Here is a 25,219-nt window from a genome sequence, read left to right as displayed (position 1 = left end):
AAACAGAGGCAGAGCCTTTAACTGACTCACTCAGAAGCCACACATTTCAAAGAATTATGCTGTAAAAGTACTTTTAATAAAAGTTAACTGCTGTTAACCACTTTTTATTTCATTACTCATTTTTTCAATTTAACAGATGCTTATGTCCACTTCAGAAGTGTCAGAGAAACGCTTTTGACAGGAGTAGATTCTCAGCCTCACTTCTGTTTTTCTTGACAGGAAAGTTACTTAAAACAAAACTAACACCTCATGCTGTCAAACTACGACATTGTCCTGGCTTTAGTCATTTAGCCATAGTTTTTAGTGGCTAGTTTTAGTAGCCATAGTTTTATCATCTGCACTGATAAAACAAGTAACAGAGGTGCTTTGTGCTGAATGTGCAACACATTCGACTTAACGTATAGTTAGAACTCTACAGTAATGACAGCTGCCCCTTTTTGCCACAAATGCAAAAGCTGTTCTCTGGCTGTTGTTTTGTAATAAATGTGAGTTCATTGTGAGTTACTTTTATGAACTATGGAAACTGGTGGCTGGGGATGTTGCGCATTTTTTCTGAAGTAACAAAGACAAAACTGCAGATGAACTGAAGGTAGGATACACATAGGACATACAATCCACATAATGAAATTATGATTGATCATAAAAATTTAACTAATTACTCATTATATTAAATCTTATACCAAACAAGACATCAATCTAGGTGCTACCTAGATCTAAACCTCTATAATTACACACTGTGATGAGACTTGCCTCCTTCACCTAACAACAGAAACAGCAGCACTCTATAAGCACTAACCCCATTTACAGAGACCTCTAGTGGAAGCTAAGAAACTTCTACAAAACATTATGAATAAAACTCCTGATGATGTGAAGTAGTGAGATTTGAAATCAAAAACACTACTGACAATAGCTCCATCTACCTTAACCTGGGGTGCACACAACACCAGATCAATGATGTTTTCAGCCAAAGAATGCACAATCCTCTTGAGCAATCTATTTCCGACTTCCTCCAGAAAATTACTGTGGAAGCTACTTCAAGCAAATGCAAACAAAAGAAATGACCTTGTAGCTGCTGTTCAGATACAGCTTTAGAGCGGCGAGCTTAAATCATGTAGCAGGAACAAAAGCCCCACTGGCACCACTCTACCCCAAGCAACTATACACCTCCACTAAGCATTTCGCCAACAACAACAAGCAACAAGCGCTACAAATGTTTAACGCCCAAAAGATTATATGAATAAAGCACTGCGCCATTTAAAGGAGGATCCACGCTACTGCACACAGACTCGTGTTTTGTAGTTTTCCTCCGTCAGTGCTAATGAGACATTATTCACAAGGACGGAGCTTTTAATTGTGCAGATGAAAGCCACATTGGTTCAGGAGCACCGGCAGGGCTGGCAATGCCTGTGGCAGATTTAGACCTCTATGATGTCAGCCTTTCACAGAGAGATGACAAGTCAAGTGACATCCTTCATGACAAACAAAGAATTGTTTCAGGAAGAGAAATGACAAAACCTGATACCCAAAAGTTGCACCACATGGTGTCTAAAGCTGTTTATAGACTGGCAGGAGACACCGGATCTAAACCGTGTGGACAATAAGCTTCTTCTTTACTGATGATTAATGACGTGGGATAAACACTGACACGAAGATTCGACACTCACCAGGATTTGGAAACCGTAATTCCTTTGAACGGGAAACTCTTTGACATCGTAGCACATAGAAAGGTCAATCTCGCCGTCCATTTCTGAAGCCTGAGAGGGGGAAAAAAACAAAAACAAAAACCCAACGATAAGTACAAATGTGTCATTTTTCATCAAGTTTAAAACTATTTTTTTAATTAAATGAATAACAAGCCTTACCTCCTCAGCTATTGAATCCTTATAGTACCTCAAAATCTGATCTGTCAGGACAAACCAGTGCTTCTTCCACTGAAATGCAAAAAAAAAAAAAAAGCCCATTAACTGGATATTCACCAGTTTTATGTACAAGTTATTTATTCAGTATTGCAGAGAAGTAGATAATACTGAAAGCAAATTACCACTCCATCTTCATATAGCTTTGTCATCCATCCTTTTTTAAAGTTCAGCAGATCGGGCTGCAATTAAGACAGATCATAGAAATGGATCATTCAGTAATGAATATCATTTAATCACTGAAAAGAAATTAAAAATGAATAAACATGACGACACCTTTAACTTGATATCACATGGCAATAACAATATAATTATGTTTATTTACATTCATATCCACACCTCAGCTCAAAAAAGAATAAGTGGCTCCAGCTACAGAGACTGACTGGCGGGAGCAAGACTTTCCCGTGAAACACAAACTCAAGGCTGTTTATAGACCCTAAAGTAAGTCGTTCCTCCAAAACCTGGCCACCGCTAACTCAACAATACCTTGTTTTTGTTGAGCTTCATCAGGTGTGGTGTCACAGTCTGGCACAGAGTCATTATGATGGCTAACTGCCTTCAGTTCATATGTTGACAATCTCCTTCTTTCCCTCTGTCTCAGGGACATACACGCAACTGCGGCTGCTTCTGTGGAGGCTATTTATAATCGCCAGTAGCAGTGGCGGCAGTGCTGTGTACGTGAGTGTGTGTTTGAGTGAGTGGAGGGGGGTGGGTTTGGGCAGCTGCAGCTTGGCTAGAAAGACAAGTCACACCGAGTGGATCACCCCTGCTACCCTCCCTGAAGTGACCGCAGATCAGACTGGTAGGAGTCAGAGCTCAAGATGATACCACTGCAACTTTAAGTAACTTGAACGCTTTAATTTAGCTGAAAACTGAAGAGATCAAGTCTAACAACTGCACGTGTGGCAATTTGTGCAACTTGTGTGCAAAAATAGAAAGAAAACAAAAAAAGTCAAGCTTGATGCTCTACTGAACAGAGACACCTTTAAGAGTGGGAAAATATTTTCTCTGACAAATCTCCTAAAAATATACATTTCTATATTTTTTTTTCACATATCATGCTTTACAGTTTGGCAGTACTCTCAACACTCACAGTCATCGAGGACTCAGTTACTCTGCGGTCCAATGATTTGGCCCTTCTTAAGTTGGCCAAAGTGGAGCTGGATACATCAGGAACTGAACGGTCCTTTGCTGAATCTAGTGACATCTCCTACAAATACAAAATGTATAAAAAATTACAAGAAGTTCATTTTAATTCTAGAGTATGTACGGTTGCCCTGAGAGAATAAATGCATTGCAACTTAAGAAAACACCAACAAACAGAAAAAACACAGCAAAAGCACACAAATCAATCCGTGACTCCCAAAGTGTGGGCTGGGGCTCCAGATGAGCCATGACAATACTGCAGATGAGCTGCTGTAATTACAGAAATTCAGTTTGAAATGACTCACAGTTTAAAATTATAACAAATATGTATAGTTAGATATTTATTTAGTTATATGCACAAGTGACAAAGCTGGTAATAGGAGGTGGTTAGTTTGTGATATTACTCAGGCCTAAATTTACTGCTCTTACTGTGGTTTGTGTCCCAGTGCCAGGTGGGTCATACATTAGCCTTTGCATATGACTGAGTAACATTAGCAATTTGGGTTCTGTTTTTTTTTTTTTTTTTTTTTAAATAAGAGTTTTGATGAAATGCATCACTTTTTCTCAAGATTAAGGATTTGGTCGGCTGGAAGGTTAGCTTGTCACTTCCGCAGCTATTCTGTCACGCTATTGTCTCCCAAAGCACTTTTGTTATGTTTTTTTTTAGGTTTTTTTTGTGTGTGTGTGTGTGTGTGTGTGTGTGTGTGTGTTTGAGTGAGAGAGCTTTTGTGGTCTTTTTTATCATTTCTTTTGTTTTGGGTTTTTGGGAGGCTTTTCCAGTGTTTTTCTACTTGTGTTTTCTAAAGCTGGAGTGTGTTTGACCTCTCAGGGCCACCGTAAGTATCGTATGACCTTTCTGGTTTGATTTACTCAGGATTAATCAGAGGAGAGCGTACATGTTTATTAGCCAAATAACGTCTCTCGCTGCGTCCTTGTCTCTGGATCAGCACGGAGTTAGCAGAAGGATCAGAGCCGTTTGTCTCCATGCGCTCAACATGCTGACCATCCTCGAACCGCTCAATGATTTGAGATCGCCTAGGAGACAGAAAAATCACATTCAAAAATTCAAGTTTGAAAAAAAGGAAGAAAAAAAAAAGAAAGAAAAAACAGCAAAAACAATTGTTTTTTTTAACCATACAGAAAAAAAAAATAACAATATGGCACATCATGGTCGTGTCATTAAATGGTCACAGAGAGCATAAAAAAAGACACCAAACATGAGCAAATCAAAGTCAAAATCCATGATTCAAAGGAAAGAAGAGGCTTTGATTTACAGTAAGCACAAATAAAACATCATTTTAGAAACACACAGAGTCTTCTTCACAGAAAATACAACATAAATATATGCGAAATAACAAATACTACCAAAGAGAACCACCCAGAGACATTTCTAGGAAAAAAAATGGTGTTATATAATTAGATCAAATTTAGGAGAGATGGAAAATGAATGGAATGGAGGATTAAACAAATTGCAAAGAGAAGCAGCAACAGTCAGCATTACCTTAAGGCACTGCACTTGTTAATGTATTTGAAAAATAAGTAGTGATTGAAGTTGGAGAAAACAAAACCGTATCTATAACCCAACCTGTCAGTATGTTGTATGCATGGTATGTACAGGAAATTAAGTATTTATTGTGCATGTGTGTGCTCCGAGGCAGTGCAGGGATGAAATGATAGAAAGCAGGAGTCAGCGGTGACCAGCAGGGAACAGCATTGGGGCAGGGTGGAAGGGTTGGTTGAGCATTAGCTCTGAGAATCTCTGTTCAGAAGCCCCTGGAAAAGATTGAAACAACAAAAACTAGCAAGGTAGCCGAGAGCAAAAAAGGTAGAGAGCAGTACAAAACCAAAACATCACATGCATTTAAATCCCTCTAATCATTAATGGCAAACCACTGATAAGCTAGGGTAGGCAGCAACAGCAACAGATGCTTGGAGAGAGCAGCCACAGGGTGGTGCTATAATACTGTGTGGGGTATCCTCAGCAATGGATGAACTTCACATAAACGCTGAGCATGCTCTATTCTAGCTATCAATCAGTGGCTCATTAATGACTATTAATCATGTTGCCATCATTATTACAAGTTCATCTGCCTTATTTGTTATGGTGTTTGTTCAGCACTGATTGGGTCTATCACGAGGCAGAGCGGGAAACTTAAAACGGCTCTGAACTGTCATCCTCACCTGCGCTCCTCCCCAAACAGCCGAGCCACCTCCTCTCTCCCGGGGCTCCGTGTCCGCGCCCTCAGGTCTTGGCGCTTCTTCTCTGAGCGGAAAGCTTCTCGGTAGCTCAGTCTGCGGGCCCGGGGCACATCTGCCAGTGCAGCGTACTCCCTGCCGGAACGGCCAACTCGGCCGCCCCCGCCACCATTGTGCCCCTCCCAAGTGGATGTAGCTCCACTGGGATCAGAGTCCAGAGAGCTCTGAGAAGAGCTGATGGTGGAGTAGCTTGGGGAGACAAGTGAACCTGGAGAGGGGAGAGGGTCTTGGGAGGGTTGATGAGGGGAAGTCTGGGGTTCTGATTCAGAGTTGTACCTGGAACTGGGAGCTCCTAAAGAGGAGGAAGATGCTGAAGAGGAGAGGGGCAGATGCTGGGGTGGCTGTGAGTGATGTGCAGACTGTGGAGAAGGCTCCGACTTGGTCTTCTCCAGGGAGAAGTACCCACTCTCAACTCGTACCTTACGTCCACTGCTCACAGTGCCACCATCTGGGGGAGAGAAAAAAGCCCAGCTCACTGCAGACTTTATGAAACAAACAAAAAAAAGCATTCCTGTCATTTTACTGCTGGGAAAGTTGGGGTTTTTTCCCCAGCTGCACATGAAATTCAGTTTGTTTATTGAAGAACGTTATTAAAAGCACAAATTTTTATGCTCAATCGTGTCATATTCAATTTAGATTATTTTTCTATCCTTGTAAATACAGTTGCTGTGAGTTTCATAGTTTTTTTTTTTAAAGTTCTCACCATCTTGAGTAGTGATACTGGAGTCTGGCTGACTGTGGCCCAGCTGGCTGAGACAGGAGGCACTGCGGCTGCAGGGGATGGTGGCCCTGCTCCAGCGGGGCTCTTCCTGCCACAGAGTGGCGCGGCTCATTGGCACCCGCTCGGCGCTGGCGATACTGCTGGGCAGGCATGGGATGCTGCCCCTGCTGCTGCTGCTGCTGGTCACTGTTACCTTAGCCGGGCCGGGCTCCTGCGTAATGGTTGGGTTTGGAAGGAGTGGGTGGGGAGAGGAAAGGATATATTGGCAGGTAAGGTCACAGAAAGACTACAGGAAAAAGGAATATGAGGAAGAAAGAGATTAAAGAACATTTACAATGTAAATGTAATGAGAAATCAAATATTGGAATATGTATGTTACTCAAATCTTCTGATCACATTAGTAAGCATTTGTAGAGATAAATCATTGTCCTCTTTAAGATGTTTTGCTTTGGTTTTTTATATGAATCAAACATTTAGGCAATAAAAAAAGTTTTATTTCTAGTAAAATACTAGAAGAGTGAAGGTGGAACAGTAAAAGGGAGAAAGGGACTGACAGCTAGACAAACACGTACTTATGAGGAATAGCGAGAGCAAACTAAAACACCTCACGAGGACAGTGTGCAGAGGTGGATGATGTCGGAACAGATTTCCTTGGCTAAAACTGCCCGAGAACGTCTTGATTTGATTAACAAATGCAAACAAAATTAAAGCTGTTCAAAGACCTGATTTCACCAAATCACAAAAATCCCTTCAGTGATCAGAAGATGCACAAAATCACTGAGATAACAAGAAAGAGGAAGATTTTTAAAGAAAGCGACCCTCAAACAGCCCACTTTCATCCAGCCCATTCAAATCACCACAAACATGCTGATGCTGTGCAAAGAATTGCTCTTTAGGCATCGCAAAGGTAGGCTAAAAGCATGTCCGTTTCATTCCCCCTTCACCTGGAGTGATTGAAAATATGCTGAAATTAATTTAGAGGGACGAGAGTTTTAAAATTTAGGTTTTTTTTTTTTTTTTTAAGGTGAAGCAGGATAAGAAGTTTGGCCAAGCTGAACTCACTGGGTGCCCATTCATGTCCTCAGTGGAAAAACACTGTCTTGGAGTTACTCCACCCTGCCAATCACAGAATACCCTTGATGTTAAATGCTTACCATTTAGTGCTCATTATGATCAATACATAACATTTTCATGGACCGCTCTTTTTATTGCGACTTCTATTTAAAGTCAAAAAACAAAACAAAAAAATAAATACGAAACAAAACATGACTACAAGATGTCAAGGGCTTTAATGGAGAAGAACTAAAAATGCAGACTACTTTCAGTTACAATGACACACGCGTCACACGACATTATTTTTTTTGTACTCAATGTACTTGTCTTAAAGGGCGCTACCCACAAGACAAATACGACTGTGCACAGGTATGTCTCCAGTAAAGTATGCACAAGTGGGAGGGGAGCTTTCAGGTGGAAGTATGGAGCTGACACAGTGAGGTGTGGAAAATTCAAGCCTCGACACAACGCTGGGTATTTATCCACTCGAATAACCTAAGAGATACTGATAGGACCTGCCAGCAAACAAGCAGCGAAAGCATGACCATCCTCACATATTACCGAGCCTAATTATGTGGTGGCCTTGACCACTACAGCGGTATTTAAAAGTGAAGCCCACAGGCACACATCAGATATGTTTGGACCCAATGAAATATGACTGAAGATGTTTGTGCTATCTTAAAGGGTTATCACAGCTATTTAAAACCATAAACATGCGCATTGTGATTGTGAAATGACCATGAAGCAAACTGCTCTTTGTTAATGGCAAACTGCCAAAAATAAATAAATAAAGGACTGAATCAATAACCATAAGGTCAATGATGTAGAAGCTGATTAGCCCATCAAAATTACTGTACAAAACATCCCCTGTATTGTTATTGAATTAAAATCTAATTAAAACAACAAACATGACCTTGAGCAATAAGACCTTGGATTCAGACCAATTAAATTCTCACTAACATTGTAAGAGGAGTAGAGAGTCTTGTGAATGGATGGTAAGAGCTCATCAGTCCTTTGGCTGGATGAACTAACCAGATCAGTCACTTAGTAGCTCATCGGCTCCATCACAATTCACAGTTTATTGTAATGTGTGAAGTACAGAAAGAGTGGTACGTTTGTTTTGCTGTACTGCAGTTCACAACAGTCAAACGTACAGACAAATAAATTTTGTTTCGCTAAAAAGTGACCAATAGTCGAGGAGGAGTGATTCCTGGAAACTGGACGGATTGACAGATGTATACCTCCCCACCACATTAGCTCATTGGTTGGTTACATACCATTAAACACACCAGAACTATTATAAATTGCTGTAGGAGTGACTGACTTTAAAATATTACATGAATTGACTTTTCTTGCCTTTTCTTCTTTATTTACATTACTTTGCATTAATCCCCCAATTTACTTTCTTATTTGATTATATTTATTGGTTTTATTCATTTTCCCACATATATTTAATACAAATATAGAACAAGAAGTTCTTCATGATTCACAATAGAATACAACTGCTGGTCAGGATATGGCATGACAACTGAGGGTCTGCTTTAGGCAACAGTAACGATTCATTTTTAAAAATTAAAATTCTGGCATTCTCCATATTTCTTATTTTTCCTTGAACGTTGGCTGACATGCATTTCACCATTGAGTCACTAGAACTGCTGTAGCCCAATTATTTGTCACATTGGCACAATATAAATTTGATCACATTTGCCAGTGAAGTGTTTACAATGTAGATTTAGAGCTGTAGGCTTGACTCCCATGCCTCCCTATAGTGTTTAACTCTATAGGTACCATACTATTAAATAACCAATTAATTGTGGATTTTACCAACAAAACGAACAAGTAAAGAACAAAAATGAATAGCAATCCAAGAGTAACCTTTCAGAGGAAATATTATGTGAACAGAAGAGAAGAGGAGCTTCAGGTTCATTCAGTTACTGTACGCAGCAAAGAAAAGAAACAAGAACAATGAAAACAGACGTAACTGGTGGTCACAGCGAGACACAGTCAAGGTCATGTCTGTGTTGCCGCTCTCTCTGTAAATGAGCCAGTCTGCATAAGCCAAGCAAGGTCACAGTCTGATTCGGGGCGCCGTCATTAGAGGAACCAGACAATGAAGTTCAGTTTGTACGTTTGTTTGTATGCACCACAAACTTGGCCTGGCCTCACACAGGAGGGGGGCGGGGGACACAAACTGGTATGCCATGGTGGGTGGCCTGTGCAATTTTATTATATCATATTCTTATATTTCATCTTCACTCTGGACCATTATTCTTTTATTCCTACCTGCCAGGGAATACAAAACTTGCTTTGACGCAAAAACTGCTTTTTGCTCCCATTGTGCTTCTGAAAGGCGTTGCAAGAAGGGCTTGAAAGACACATTACTGACCTTGACCCTTTTTAGACCGTTAAATGTACTCTGCAAAGATCGTTTAATAGGCAGGACTACTGGAGTTCAAAACCCAAAGTGCACCTTTTCCGGCTCACAGACTTAAACATGCATCTTGTTAAGAGTTCAGGAGCTCAGTGTGAAATGACAAAACTTTTACTTGGGTCGCCACAAATATTTAAGGATTTAAATCCTCGATAAGTCCTGAATGGGAATGCTTTGATAAGCACCAAATGCTTAATCACCACATGGACTGAAAAAGCCTGACAGGTGTGATGGCAGCTGCTGAACATGACAATGAAACTGAGCGCACCAGCAAATTCATGTGCAAGAGGATCAAAGTTGCTGCTGCATGTTGTTACAGCACATATGCAGTTGTCAACATTTCCCTTCACTGTTTGTTCAGGAATATTTTGATAGCTGACTAATGTTTGCTGCCTGCCAACCTTGTGATACTGTTCCATATCTATGCAATTATGCACTGCTGGAAGCATAAAGCAGGTATTAATTGTGGAAAACAGTACCACATGCGATTTACAACACCCAAGAAACAATATGTAACATGATGTGTGCTTCACTGATAGCTGGAGTTAAATTAGACAAGTCTGAGGCGTGTTGTCTATCGAAACTGACATATTATGTGACACAGGAATGTAAATATAGGCGGTTTAAACTGTTGAGCATGTCACTGGCGGAAAAACTACATCTGTCTCCCTCTCAAAGGGGGGAAAAAGCTGTTGTAGTTGGAGAGGAATGAGAAGCATCCGTTCTGCATATTTCCATGGCAGAGGTCATCCTTAAATATATGCTCTCTTTGTTGTTGACAAGGAATGAAGCAACTGCCACATGTGGATAATTTATAATGTTCACAATATCTAAAACATAAGGGTCAAGCTGCAGCTCTATGTTGACACAGACAAACCTCCTGAATACAGCCTGTGATCCCGTCATCATTTAATCCCATTACTGCCCATATTTGGGTAAAACTGTGTCATAATCATTGCGCTACAGTCAAAAACCACCTCTGAGCTTTAATTAATCAGCTCATTTGTGAGTTCATATTTCCCCCCAGACATCTAAGAGAAAGCCCATTCATGAATGTGGGGTTGACTGGGGCTGTGGACAGCCACATGAACTCAAGCACATAAATCCTGTTGTCAGAGCTGTCATAAGCACAGAAACATAAAGATGCTTCATTATGAGTTATTAAACATATTTCTCCCTCATACAAAACACGTTGAAAGAATATAACATAAATGTTCTTTGACATTTATACATGCAAGTCCCAAGCTTTGGATTTTTTTTAAATAATGTTGCAAGAAACCACCGATATTAAACTGAAAAAAAAAGAAGAGAAAACTATACACTTCATGACATATAATATAACAATTTATATTTGGCTGTTGTTCACTGGGCAAAGAAAGAATAAGTTCATTACCTGGTGAGTGGGTGGATCGACCTTGCGTTTTTTCTTCTGGTTCTGTTTGTTTGTCCTGGGGTACACAGTCAGAGCCTCCTGCCACCTGCAAATAATGAAACAGTGTAAGTGCTCTTCTAGTCTTAAATTCTGACTGCATAAACTCTGCATGCTTAATGGATTCATAGACAAAGGGACAAAGTTTTCTGCAGCAAAGAATAAACTACGAAGCATGCCCGGACATATACGTTAATAACACATTTACAACACTAAACTAAAGGCTAAGGCAGCAAAGTCAGCACTGTTTCATTTCTTAAAAGGTAGCCTATTCCAGCTCCATATTTGTAGTCTTGGACTCTAGTAAAGTAGCTTTTACAAATTCACAGTTCAAAATACATCTCATTGAATTCTAATATGCATCATACTGAGCGTTTGTATAGCCTCTTATTTCATCCTCTGCCTGAAACAAGCTGCTTCCCTTTTAGGCCTCCCTCTCTTTGGAACTACTTTGTTCAGTTTGGCTGCCTCTCACAAACAGAAGGTTTACACAGCAGGTGAGCGGGGCGTCTGAGCTCATAGCCTGAGCTGTGTCCGAGATGACCACATTAGCAAGATCTACTCTCTGACAGTAAATACAGGTAAAAGTAGAAAGAAACCCTGGCTGTGTCAAAGCATTTAGGAGTATCTGAAGTCTGAGCTTTTGAGATGACACGTACATATGCTTACTTCATTTTGTGATTCTGTGTCCATTTTTAATCTGAGAATCCACCAAAAACTAAGAGCATATTTATGATAGAAAATAAGAAAATGGTAGAGAACAAAAATCATAGAACATAACAGATCTTAATTTCTGTTTGCATAGTCATTCTTTTGAAGTTATGCTTTAGTTAAAAAGATGGGGATAATGCATTTTGTTGGATATGGTAAACCACGGTGCTTTAACACCACAAATATTTATACAGGTAACAGAGAATCTAGATCCTTACATCATCTGAATGAAGTGCTGACACGGACAGGGTTAGCAAATCTAGTGATCAACATTTTTAGGACAGAACACCAACACATGGCACTGTGTTCAAACTCTAATAAAAGTCAAAAGACATCTTAGAGGAGAATAACATAGTGAAAAATAAATTCCACTGTCAGGAAATGACAAACTTGAAAAGCTAATATGGTTCTGTGATGGCCTAGAACAAACACATGCATGCCAGATGATGATAGGAGAGTGGGAGGTGAATAGCGATACAGCAGGTAGCATGATGAGGAGTGGGTGCTGTGAGTCACAGTTCCCTAAGAATAGCTATAATGTGTATCAGCCGGCCAGGGAGAGCGCAGTGCAGAAACACGCTTTAAACTGCAGGCTCAAATGAAGCCTGAAGTATGAAGATTACATTTTAGTACTGTAATCTAGGTCCAGTTGTAGAGGACTTTGTTAAGACAGGGAGAGGGTTAGAAAAGCAGGCAGAGCCAACAGTTCAAGAATGTGCACTGTCACTGCAGCGTAAATTACAACTATCTGAAGAGCACAGCACAAAGGAGACAGCAGGGGGCAGAGCAGTTTGGCTGCCACAGCAGCTACACACAGCCATACCACTTTATTTCTGTCACCACTGTCCACGCAACCCAGAAGACAGAGCAACACAAACCACACTGCCCACCTGAAGTCATTTCTTTCTATATATGTATCCAAATAATGTGCATTTGCGAATCCTAATATAGTAGATGATTATGAGTAGTATGATCGTTTTTACGTCTTACCCATTGATGATTTCTTTACACTCGGCCCGTATGAAGTACTCCTTCTCAGGGGTCAGGATGCACAGCGAGTTCTTCTGACCTGTCCTGGACTCGCCGTCGATGACGTCAGAACACTGGTTCATATTGATTGTACCCTGGGGAAGCGTGCTGGGCTGAAGAGGCACAGGGAGAAAGTGGTAAGTGGGAAAGTTAACAGACGTGCTCGCAAATCCCTCCACATGGTCTGCCTTCTCACACAATCCGCCCCAGCATGAAATTTCATGCCAAGCTTGGCATGCCGCACACTGATATAACAGTCTGTGCAAATGCAAATGTTCTTGTCACGGCTCACTTTCAGTATTTTGTGATTTGAGATATGCGTCAAAGCATTTAAACTGCGTTAATTCCATAATTGCCTTACATATGCAGCACTGCTCTAGGAAAAACATGATTTTAGAAGAGGAAAAGCTGCTGTTCTTTGCAGCTTTGATGTTATCAGCATGAAACTGTTATGAAGTCAATAATCAAGCCTGTATTACATTTTTAGTGAAGGTGCAATTTTATTTGTAGGATCAGTTAAATAAACACATGTACCCAAAAATAAGATAAAAATGAATGACAAATTTCTCAAATGAACTCAACTGACGGCACTAAAACCGCACGAATGGCCCTGTGAAAGAAGTGCCTGTTACAGTACAAGTTCATAGGTTCATTACGTGGTTCGCTGTCTGATGCCTCGCCGCGATCTGCAAACACAGCTATGCAGACTGACACGGATGCCATCTGTCAGCAATAAATACCATGACCACAGGACTTTCTGAATAATACCACTTTGTGTACAATGACTTAGGGTTTCAATGGAAGTTTGTGTAAGTACACAACAGCTTTTTAAATGCACCACGGCTTATTTACAATGAACTAAGAATAAGATCATATAATCTAGTTATACCAGTCAATGGCACTGCATTACTCATCTACAGTGTTATAAAATCATGGCTTTCTAAGAGCACCAAGGAGTAAAAAGACTTGTGCAGTTGCTTTCTTATGAAGACAGTAAAGAAAGCAAACAACTGCACAAAAGCAACCAGAAATATTACAAAGCTCTGACACCTGACTTTAATTCAGTCTGACCTCCAAATGACTTCCACGAGCCCTGAAAAAAAAAAAAAAAGAAAAAAAAAAAAAAAAAGCTCGAATAATCCTATGTTGACTGAGGGATTTAAATTTGTTCAATCAAGTAAGTGAGCACTGCGTATCTAATCTGTTCTACTAGCTTAGGACAAAAATATCTACGATTTTCTTTTCTGGAAAAAACTGAGATCACAATTATTAAATAGTTTTGCTCGCTGGCTTTAGAAATATCATACATTTATTGAGCTTAAATGGTCTTGGTGGAGCCCCATGAACTTTAATTTCAAGTCAACTGAACAACAAATGCAAAAATTCTCTTTAATCCCTTATTAAAAAAAAAAAAAAAGACAGACAAAGCATACTAATGTAAAGGGATTTATAATACAATAAAACAACAGCATTCTAGCAAAACAAAATACAGCAAACTGACAAAGTTTACACCAAAATTCTATCAACTGCTCTACCTTCACTAAAACAACCCCATGTGCAGGGATCAACAAGCTTTAACATAGCAGACCAAAGATGATAAATTACAGCCCTCAGCAAATCTGCACTCATTACGAGAGTAATGAGAGCTGGAAAGGGAAAGAAAATTAAAAGGTCACGTAGTGATCCAATAGATCTGAATCAAGGACCCAAATAGTGCAGCTTAACTGTAACCTATCAGTAAGAGAGCAATTGAGGCCCATTTATGGCCTCTAATGTGGACAGAGAAATCCACAGTTGTGGTAACGCCACCCTGAGGGAAGATGAGAGGCCCCGTTTACTTTGTTGCTATTAAGTGTCACTTTTTTACTCATCTATTTTACCACTTTCTATTTTGTAACAGTCAAAATTTTGGCACTGCAAAATAGGAGCAGGAGGACAGTGGGTTAGTCTAACAAGGCTAACATCTATGCGGTGTATGCATGCAATAAAAATGGCGATTGGCCATTGTTTTGGTTCAACAACTTTAAAATGGCCTGTAACCGAAGGGCTTTTGACACTAGAGAGGCCACGGCAACAGCCGGACTTGACACAGAGCCATGTAAACAACCCTTGGGACAGCTGGGCAAGGACTGAGTCCTGGTCAATAGTGGCTAGCCAGAGAGGCTGGAGTCAGCTTGACCTGAAAGCCCCGGTCTCACCCTCACAGAGACGTTGAAGATTTAAAAGACAGAGAGGAGGACCAGTAGAGGGTGAGAGGAGGGAGGTTAAGGTCTTGAGCTAGTGGTCAAGCAGAACAGCAGTGCAGCAGGAAAAAAATAAAATAAAAAGGGCTTTTGTGGACTTTGACTTTGGACTGCTCGGCCATCTGTCTGTGTAAACAAATCTAGAGTACACCACACATGTGGGCTTGTCCTTGAGCTGGAGTCAGAAGAGGATAAACGGCAAAAAATGTCTGATTCTGGGAACAGTTGTACAAGCAGCTTAAGGCCCTGGTTTAATAAGCACTGCATTGGATTCTCATGAACACAGAAAATAAATCAGACTGACAGCAGCTTCGATTAGGAACCTATTTTCATAGAGCAGCTCACCTCTGAGAGGGATTTCAGTGCTTTGACTGTAGTAGGAGGCAGCGCAGTGGGAGTACAGTAAATGTTTGCTGGAGCTGTGTGGCGACCAGCACGGGGTTCCTCTCACACATGTGCCCCCTCCCAGCTCCAGCACTGTGTCAGCTGAGCACCATACACGCCCCCACTTTTGGCCAGCCATAGTGCCTCTAGCCCCTAGCCCCAGGCCCCTGAACCCACACCTCTCTGTCACCTAACCTAGACCCATTCCACTCTCCCAGGGCCACCGCTCTTCACAATGAATCCTTTGTGAATCAGCACTAGTTCACATAATGTAGGATTGTCAGTCGCAACAGTCCACAGAGCCACTCCTCCAGTTAACCCTCAATAAGGAAATGACCGGGGGACAAGAGGCCCAAACAAATGTCCTTTTGTGGTCACAGCATGAAAATTATGAAGCCAGCATAAACTTATTCTTGTCTCTGAGGTTTCCTAGACAATAGTGGAAATACTCCATGGGAGTCGTTGAACAGAGTCCCACAGGGAGGCTGGACAAATCAGGGGGCGATCCAATTTCTCCAGTCTAGCGTGTGAATACGGAATCAGCAGCTGCAGGTAAAAATTTTAAGCTGTCATAACAACCTTTACATGAAAACTATGCAGCCGCATCATTTATAAACACTGTAAACTGTGGGATTAGATACATGCAAGGCTACTGTACTGGAAAATGTATGATTCATTTAATTCAGTTAATTTCCCAATTTTAGGATTTTGTTTTATTCACAGGCAATTCAGGTTTGGCTCAATTTTTACAATTAACAGGTTATTTCTTAAACTGCTCATGCCATGCAAAAGCAAGAGACCGAAGCATTTTCTTACTTTGGATACTTCAGGTAGTACATTTTCATGTAGTATAATATGTGCATGTGTTAGGTTGAATACTAGAATTTCAAACTCGATACAGATACCCAGGAAAATACCATTTAAGATATCATGGGGGCAAAAAATTACAACTATAACATCAGACAATACTATTTCAAGATTTTGGATGTAGCACAGAAAAAAAAAAAGAGGCAAAGAAATACCTACAAGGTGTTGTTCAAACACTGCTCATGTGTTCAGCTGCTAGTGGCTGGAGGGGCTGTGTGAAGACAGCTCTGTTCATATCAGTAGTGATGATAATTAATATTCAATACAATAGTAATGTTGAGTACTGATTAGTATCCAAGGAACAATTTGTTCTGATAACCCTAACATTTAGGCTTATTTATGCAGGATGTGAACTTGTCCCCTTATTGGAAATGACTGCACCATTTGTGTGAACATTTGAAACTTGCCAAGCCTCCAAGCAAAGATAATATGAAACTTCTTCCACCGTTATATGCATGAGCACTAAATAATTCTACAACACAACCAATACCTAAAAATAATCGTCTGTTAGCTGGCACTGAAAAAAGTGCCAATGACACATCCTCCTACTAATGGCTGAAAATTGGTTGGTGGTCCTCCCTTTGTGCCCAGTTAATTTGGGAGTGTGAGATATGTGCAGATTTCCACAACTGACTTTGTGAGCAATACTAGTACACCATCCAGGTAACTGTCGATAACTTCATCAGCGTGAAAGTGCTTATGCAGTCAAAAACAGCAAGTGAGGTTATTGAGGAAAACAATTAAAGACAACAGCAACTATTTCAAGTTGTACAGTCGGAGAGAACAGGGGGTGCTAATGATTAAAACCACTGACAATATCGTAGCCAGGATGCATTATTCTGCTCAGATGCTGTGTGGCAATATGGTGGTATTCATTAGAAACCACATCTGTTTATATAATGGTAATCAGTGAGTTCCATACATATCTTTGTGCCTCGGCTTCCTTTGCTCACTGCAATTCTGCAGCTAAGCAAAACAGCCCATTCTCCCTTATGACACAGTGGGAGAAATATTTGCTTCTTTTGGCAGCTCGCTGATGGTCCGCTTTCTTTTTTTCATTGCGAAGAAAATTCTCGTCCTCTGCCATCAACATTTTTGGGTTCGATTGACTCGTTTCTGTTCGTGGAAAGCGAGAGACAGTTTGAAAATGACTCACGAAGATTGTGAGGTAAATTAAATTGCATTATACTGTGTGAGTCACAAGTTGCAATACCTTTTTGCAATACATTCAGTCAAGTTCTCACAATCAGCATAATTGCAACTAAATATGCTGCCAAGGTTAGCTACGAACACCTGTCCGTTAATTAGACACATCTGTTATTGGTTACTAGGTGCCACTCTGTCTGCCATCCTGTGTGGTGACAAATTCAAATGCTATGACTTCACTTCTTGAGTTACATTACTCGTCTTTAGACATGTACCAGCAGGCTTCTTTATTCTGCATCCAAAGCTATTCTAGTTTGATCATTTCAGACACTGGAGCCAAAAGAAAAGCCGATGAACTGGCACCGCTTCATCCTGATTCACGTGCAAAAGCTTGAAATCAGGTCTCTTCAGGGTCCATCCTCTGCTCGCTACAAATAACAGCAATTATGCGATAAATTTTTCCATAGCAACTGAGAACAACAGGGGCAAACACATTTTTTGATACCAGTAATCGAGCCAACAACCAGCTGCAGGGAAATATCCTCAGGTGCCATATGGATGGGAGTCACCTTTAGCTGTGCTGCAGAGGACCATCAAACCACCTCCTTCCCAAGCACATAATCATCATACAACAACAGATATACATTGTGATCAGGCTAGGAAATAGAGTTGAGAGATGTGTCACAGGCAACACTACAATCATCAAGTCCAACAGCCTCTCGGTTCGGTAATTTTACCTCAGTATTAAGACTGCTTCAGCAGGCACAGTAACAGCCCCCTCTGTAACGCTACTATATCTACTATAGGTCTGTACTCCAGCTAAACATATAAATGGATTAAAACAATAACAATAATCAAAATAAACCATGTGTTCTAAAGTGCAGTCCTGTCAGGCATTCTCAGATACACCTCATCCCACCGGTATGCATTCTGGACTTTCAGACGGTAACGAAGCAACAGAGCTACAGCGGAGGCTGGAAGAACACAGCGCTAACACACAATATTGTGTGAAAAAAAATGAACAAGAGCAAAGGAAAAACCACAGCACACATTTCACACATATTTGTAGAAGATATTTCAGAGAGGGTTGTGGGTGGCAGCAGCGCTTCTCTTCTTATGGAGAGTGGTGAGAGAATGTGGGTGGTTTAATGCTGTGTTAGGAGGCCAGCAGCCGACGAATGCAGAGGAGGAGGAAGATGAGGGTGAGTAAGTGATGATGAAGACCTTTCTTTTTTTGCCGCTGCTTAGTACAGCAGGATTTTCTTCAAATGCAGGCTATGATTGCAATCGGTCAATCAAGTGCAGTAAACTACAACTATATGAACCTGATCTCCGGCTGCCTGTTATGGTGGCAAGCCAACAATAGAATAATAAAAACACATGTAGTCACACAAAAGTCAAACAAGGCATTTACGGTAACGCAGTGTCACTCAGCCAGGAGCTGTTGGTGTGACGCCTGTAATAATGACTGCATAATAAAAAGCAGCAAAAAGGCAGACAGAGTGTGAGAAATCTGTCAGCCTATGTTGAAGTGGTGACAGAGTTGATGGGCTGGCAGCAGAAACAGGTGCTACAGTCGAGTTGTGTCATGTTGCCTTGGCTGTAAGATCTAAAAAGTTGTTGTTAGGGTGTGTGTGTGTGTGTTTACCCACAGATAACACCCTTTTTCTTTCTTTTCTCCCAATAATATTTGTGAAAGCTGCCCCTTTCTTCTCTGAATCATCTCAGTGTCAAAAATCATTATTTAATAATTTCTCATCTGCTCCTTGCCGTCTTCACTCCTTCTCCTGACTTATGAAAGGAGCCTGTTATGTCTACTCACTGCTTATCTGTTCAGTTTATACCCTGCACTTGAGGTTGTAGAGACGATGCCAAATAATTACCCTATGTGTGAAGGGACTGCATTGGTTTCTACGATACCAATCTCTAACCGAGAAGGGCTTTCTCTGCCAAGTCCACTGTCTCATGTCATACCTTCAATGAAAGTGATCCAGCTTTATAACAAAATCTCCACCAAATTTTATTAAATCTGACTTTGCACCTTTTGCATACTCCCACTGACATCGAGACAAAACAATCATCTAAAATATACCTCTGTTTGTCTGAGTAATAAGGTGACAAACAAAGAATGCAAAGACTGTAAAGAAGCTTTTTTTGTTGTGCCACATGCTCCTGTCAGCAAAGTGGATCACAGAGACAGGAAACTGACCTTATGTAAAATCTTGGGTGGCTGGGAGCTGAATGCACAAATGCATGTCACATCAGTGCCGCAGTGAGATCCTAAAACACATTCATCGAGCAGTCCACCAGCCTAAATTCATTCCAACAGCTACTCTCCCAAATGAATGCTGGAAGCCCAGCACATTAAGACTGTTTTGCAACACTGCTATTATCCATTGTTAGTCTTAAATGTTAATGATCTTAATCACTAACTTCTAGAACAGTAAACCCTAAAGCCACAGTTCTGTGGTCAGCTTTTGGCTCCAATGCAAAAACACAGCACTTGTTATAAGATTACAAGGTGCCTCCAAACACAACTGTCTGAAATGCTGCTGCACGCCATTCAGTGCACTGACACAGCACTTTGGAAAGTAGGCCAAAGTGAAAAGGTACCCGTTCTATGCTTGGTCTTCTGATGCTGTTGCAGTCTATAATAAAAACGTCTATAGTCACAGAAAAGGTACATAAATACAAGTAACTAGTTTCTGCACCTTAGTCAGCTCTATGAGGAAATTACAGAAGACATGCAGGGAGATACCAAATAATTCTTCAGTCCAGTCGAGGCAGAATTTGCCCATCAAGCCAAAAGGAAAGGAGGGGAAAATGGAGGAGGCACAGGAAAATGTTTCTTCACTTAATTAAGTTAATACATCAACTGTGGAGCTAGTTTTTTTTCCCCTACAAGGATGAAAAGCAGCGTAATCAAAACAGCAGTGACAACAATTTCAAGCAACGAAGTGAGGATTCATCAGGTAACAAAACTTTCCAGATTTCTTTATGCGTTCTAGGACCAGACACCATTAAAACTAAAGCACCATCTGGTCATTGTGACAGGCAGGTAGATGCCAAAACAGTCAGCCATAAAAAACTGCTCACTGATGAAGGCAACATGTTTTTTCACAAAGCTATAAGTACTGTATTACAAGAACTTTTTAAAATTGCATCCATGAGTCATTTTGATAGCTAAAGTTACAAAGAAGGTGTGTGCTTGTTGCCTTAAAGCTGAGAGAAAGCACAGAAGAGAGAGGACCACACTGAGGGTGCAATCGCTGGAAGCAAGCCAGAACACGGCTGTTGGAAAAGGGAATTTTGGGCCAGCTCCTGAGGAAGCTGGAGCAGGTTATTAAAGAGAGAGTCGCTCACCCAACAACAATTAGCAGCAAGCCAAAAATCTTCAACTCCATGTAATGTAGGTTTTATAAGCTTGAGCTACTCATTAAAAGAGGCCCACATAAGTAAAAACTTCTACTGGGAGACATTTTCACCTGTATATCAAACATACTTGAAGCTGAAAGTGTGCACCATCACATATGAATCCTATTCTTATCCTGTAATTGTAAGCAGTGACCAGACGCAGCTCTGAGGCTGCACTTTTTAAAGATATCTTTGCTGCAAAGCCCTGACATTAACAGGTGACAGGATTGCTGGGTTACCATGTTGAGGCAAAAGGTCAAAGGTCACCTAATACAGCTGCACCTGTCATGTCTCTGAAAGACATTCAACTGCAGCTGTGGCCACTACAGGCTATCCCCAGGCAATGGCTTCAAATCTAAGGCTAGCCTACAACTGAACTTCAAACTGAGGTGCTAACCAAATCAAAAATTACACAGTTACAGGAGGTTTATTTTAAAACGTGTGTCCAAAATGTATCTTGCCCAGAAAAAGTAATCTAAATATATTGGGAAGCATTTTTTGGTTTGGTTTTAAATGTATGTTTTTTACTTTCACTTTGCCTGCCAGTGTCCCTGCACCACCACCACTGAACATGCAGACCTTCCCACTGTTTTATTAGCGCCCGTCTTGGAGCTAGCTAACCTCTCTCCCTGATACTTTAAATGAAATCTTTTGTCAGTGTCCTGGTCTGGTGTTTAGAACAAACTGAGCGAGCAGTCTGCCAGGCCCAGTTTGGCTTTATAGAGCAGGGAGGGGTTTGGGGGGGGGGAAAGAAGTTACACAATACTGATGGTTGCTCTCCCCCAGCACAAACTGTTTATTGGCCAGACAGAGCTGGAATGGAAGAGAGAGATACAAGACAGTGGCAGGATAAATGAGCGGTAAAAGGACGGGAAAGTAAATTGGACTGAGTAATGTATAAGTGCAGTTCTTGTTTAGCCAAATCCTCCAGGAATAAGCCTTTTTCTGGTTAATGAATGGCTGGAAATCATTAAAAAGTACAAGAGAGTGACTGAGGGAGGGTCAAAACGAAGGATGGTAAAAGGATATTCTGAAAACTTTTCACCGCGGCACAGTACTCGTCCACAGTTAACCAGAATTCAACTAAACCTCCTTCACATTCGCTAAGAGAAATATGACACAAGAAAGAAAGTGCAAGGTCACAGTCAGCTAAAGTCCCACATAAACACAAAATGGAGACCTGGCACACTTTTAATGATCCTGTCAACAGTCTCACTCACACACGTAACACTGAACGCCAATATAATCACTATGGTATCATGCCCTGAACTCGAAGTTCAGGTCGCTGCCATGGTAAGCGAGGTTCTAAATCAGTATTCGAACACCATCATTGCTGTTGATGCCCAAAATCCCACACAGTCCATGAAATAACAAACAGTAGTCCAACACCCTGCATAACCTTAATTATTATAATCTATTCTCACACAAAGGCATTTAACCATGAATACCATGCGATGCACTAAGGTTACCAGTACCAATATGGACACAGTGGCACAAAATATGTTCACAACTACAACAGCAAAGCGTATTTAAAAAAACAAAAAGTGTTTCACTTCAGAATTTGCAAAGATAAAAGTATGTGTTTGCTACTTTACATAATAGCTTACACATAACCTACCCATCTAGCAATTGTGACTGGGATATGAGTGACATATATTTTGGCATAATTGTAAGTCCGTCTTTTGTCGCTACAGTAATTTCAGCGCCATTATTTTCAGGCATATTAAACCATCTGGCTGTGGAACACACAATCACAATGAACAAAGGGAAGCTAGTGAGAAGATATGAAAATATAAAACTTTAAATCACATTTTATATTTAAGAGAAAACAACTAATATTAGTCAATGAAACAACTAAACAATAAAAGTAATTGATAACAGCTCACAGCTAGGCTAAGCCCACGAGTTTAATATTTAGAGGACAGACTTGGTCCTGAGCCAGTTACAGGATACTGCTGACTGAAGAAAAGGAAATGTCTCAGAGTATTTATATCCGCCATATCCAGAACAATGTGGTCACTAAGACAGAGACAAAAACTAAGGAGCAAACATAAGAATACAGATGGAGAAATTCAGGCCAAAAGCATAACACAGAGCAAGACTGGTAATATATTAACTGAATATGCAACCTAGCCCATCTTTCCTAAGACCCTTCACCGTGTTTAGTTTAGTTGAGTCATACTCTCTTGGTAATAGCAAACTTGCATGTCAGCACTCAGTTGGAGAGTTCTCTTGCATCTTTTCGTATCTTTACTGAACACACACACACACACACACACACACACAAGTGCTACTCGGGGTCAGGTGTTCTACGAGGTTGGAAGACTGGATCATAGATTAAAGCCTCCCTAAAGAAACCACAGTGTGGTTACTGACAGTCTTCTGTTGTGAGTCATGCCTTAATCACCACTGTTTTCACTTGATGTTCATAGAAGCATTTCAGAGTTGTGAAGTGACAAAAAGATTTTAAACAATAGGACCCATTGTCTTCAAATGACAAAAACATATTTTCACGCACAATACTTCTGCGATTATCTCCCATGGACAGAGAGACAAAGGTGGAGAGAACGAGTGAGCTACAAACATATATCAAAGCCAGCACATTGCTGAATCTATGCTGTGAGGTATGAAGGCATTTCTGAAGGCCCAAAAAAGATGGTTCAGCCTGATCGAGGCAAGGTGGACCTACTGAAGTGGCCAATAGGTATATAGAGATATTCAAGAAAGAAATACTCTATCCACATCAACTAGATATGGTACTCGAGTGTGTGTGTTGACTTGGATTAACTGCCTTTAATGAGCTGAAACTAACTGGATCTTAGAGAGAGAGAGAGAGAGAGAGAGAGAGAGAGAAGCTGACATGCATCACGCTTGTTTAGTCAATAAGAGACATCAACAGAAAAAAAAAAGTTGTGTCTTAGGTCATAAAGCTACAAATGACAAATCACTGTTGTCTTAGGATGATGATGCTTCTACAGAACAATGTTTTCATGGCAAAACAGTACTTTGAACCAGAGCACAGGAGTGGTGTGTTATTTAAAAACCCCATGCTCTCATTAACACACTTATTCACATAGCACTTTGTGCTTGTGAGCTGGCCTGAAGCATGACCTTACTTCATCATGCTGGCCATCGTCAGGCGAAATCATTCACAAAGACAGTGCTGCACTAAAAACTTCTTCGTCTCCCAGCATTTGCATGGAAGTTTGCAAACACTCACCACTTCCCAGGTGTACTGAAACCAAGCATCACTTACAGGACTCCAAGCCTGTGTGTCTGGGGCCTTAGGAATCAGTTTCACGCCCAGCCAACCAGTTGGCAACCAGTCGCGAGAACAAAAATTGTACCTTAATGGCTGGGGGTTGCTATGCGACCACCAACCAGCCTTCAGACCTGTGTGACTGTTTTTATTGTAAGCTAGCTGTTGAGCCTGCTGTTTGTGTTTTAATGACTTTAGCATATACTCATCCAATTCCATCATCAAGCTATGAAATTTCAAATCAGGCAGGCCTGTGTTGTCATTTTTGGTTGGTTGTGCCAGAGGAACAATGCTTACCGAAGTTGGGCCCTCTCACTGTAGTGAAACTTTATCAGCCAACAAGTCAGAGCAATGATAAGATCTTCAGTGCAAAATTGGGAATTTAACTAGGACACAACAGGGACAAAAAAGAAAAAAAATCCCCACAAAGTCCCCATTTCTGCACACAGAAACAAAAACAAGGGAATTCTTGTTATAAATGTACCACACTGGGTGAAAGCTTTATGACTGGGGGTTGCTATTCAGCTGAATGTCAGTTACAGTGCTGCAGATCCTGATTATTACAAGCTGTATGAATTGCTCTTCCCATGGTTTTGTGGCTTTCTGCACTGGGTATAGTGACCCAACTGTAATCCATTACTGTTTACATTCCAGCAAATCAGTTCCTACTGGAACCATGGGGAAGGAAGGGCAGGGGTTAAATAAGACTCTCACGCACCATATCTCTACAAAACCAACATATGCCTAACCCAGAATCCATATTTAGTGCTCTAATATGGAGAGATTATACCACTTCTATCCACCAGAGCTGCAACCAACGTTTATTCTTGTCCCTTTGTGCTATAACGCAAACAAATGTACTTCATGTGGTTCACACTTCTTTCTCCACTCATTTTCTCATGGCTTGCTGTGAGTGGAAGACTAGAGCACCTCTAAGTATTCCTAATTTGATAGGGTGGGGTGGTAAAACTCTACTTATTCCCCACATAGAGTGGCCTGGAGGCAAGAAACACAGCTCAAAAGCCGTGCCCACTAATCCATCCACTAGCTCTCACCCCAAACAGACACTCACCGCGAAACGTTTAGATTCATGTTTCTCAGGTGCAAAAAAGAGAGAATTTACGCATGTGTCAGCATGTGAAAAGGTCTTACAAGGCTTGAAGGCAAATACAGGCCGGGGCTCTATGGGTTCATGTCAGAGATTAAGCAGAGAT

General features: G+C 40.9%; 1 protein-coding gene across 7 annotated transcripts in view; it reads right to left on the bottom strand.

Moving 5' to 3' along the window:
- The window catches only part of mpripa (myosin phosphatase Rho interacting protein a), a 52,614-nt gene that overhangs the window by 16,889 nt on the left and 10,506 nt on the right, over positions 1 to 25,219 (bottom strand). For 3 of the 7 annotated variants that reach the window (XR_014875565.1, XM_085169374.1, XM_085169376.1), the window contains exons 4-12: positions 12,654 to 12,805; positions 10,917 to 11,001; positions 6,022 to 6,325; positions 5,244 to 5,766; positions 3,959 to 4,097; positions 3,010 to 3,126; positions 2,042 to 2,098; positions 1,863 to 1,931; positions 1,665 to 1,754 (exon numbers count right to left, since the gene is read on the bottom strand). Coding sequence is in view for 6 of the 7 variants with exons in the window: in XM_085169374.1 (XP_085025500.1) it covers positions 1,665 to 1,754; positions 1,863 to 1,931; positions 2,042 to 2,098; positions 3,010 to 3,126; positions 3,959 to 4,097; positions 5,244 to 5,766; positions 6,022 to 6,325; positions 10,917 to 11,001; positions 12,654 to 12,805 (1,536 nt within the window). In the remaining variant the exon portion in view is untranslated. Of the gene's footprint in view, positions 1 to 1,664; positions 1,755 to 1,862; positions 1,932 to 2,041; positions 2,099 to 3,009; positions 3,127 to 3,958; positions 4,098 to 5,243; positions 5,767 to 6,021; positions 6,326 to 7,101; positions 7,156 to 10,916; positions 11,002 to 12,653; positions 12,806 to 25,219 lie in introns of all 7 variants that reach the window. The other 4 variants (XM_085169377.1, XM_085169379.1, XM_085169375.1 and 1 more) reach the window with 3 other exon arrangements.

This window comes from Neolamprologus multifasciatus, chromosome 8 (genome assembly GCF_963576455.1).
Source record: "Neolamprologus multifasciatus chromosome 8, fNeoMul1.2, whole genome shotgun sequence".
Taxonomy (NCBI): Eukaryota; Metazoa; Chordata; class Actinopteri; order Cichliformes; family Cichlidae; genus Neolamprologus; species Neolamprologus multifasciatus.
Note: the sequence above shows the minus strand (reverse complement) of the source record. Positions and strands in the feature narration are given on the sequence as shown.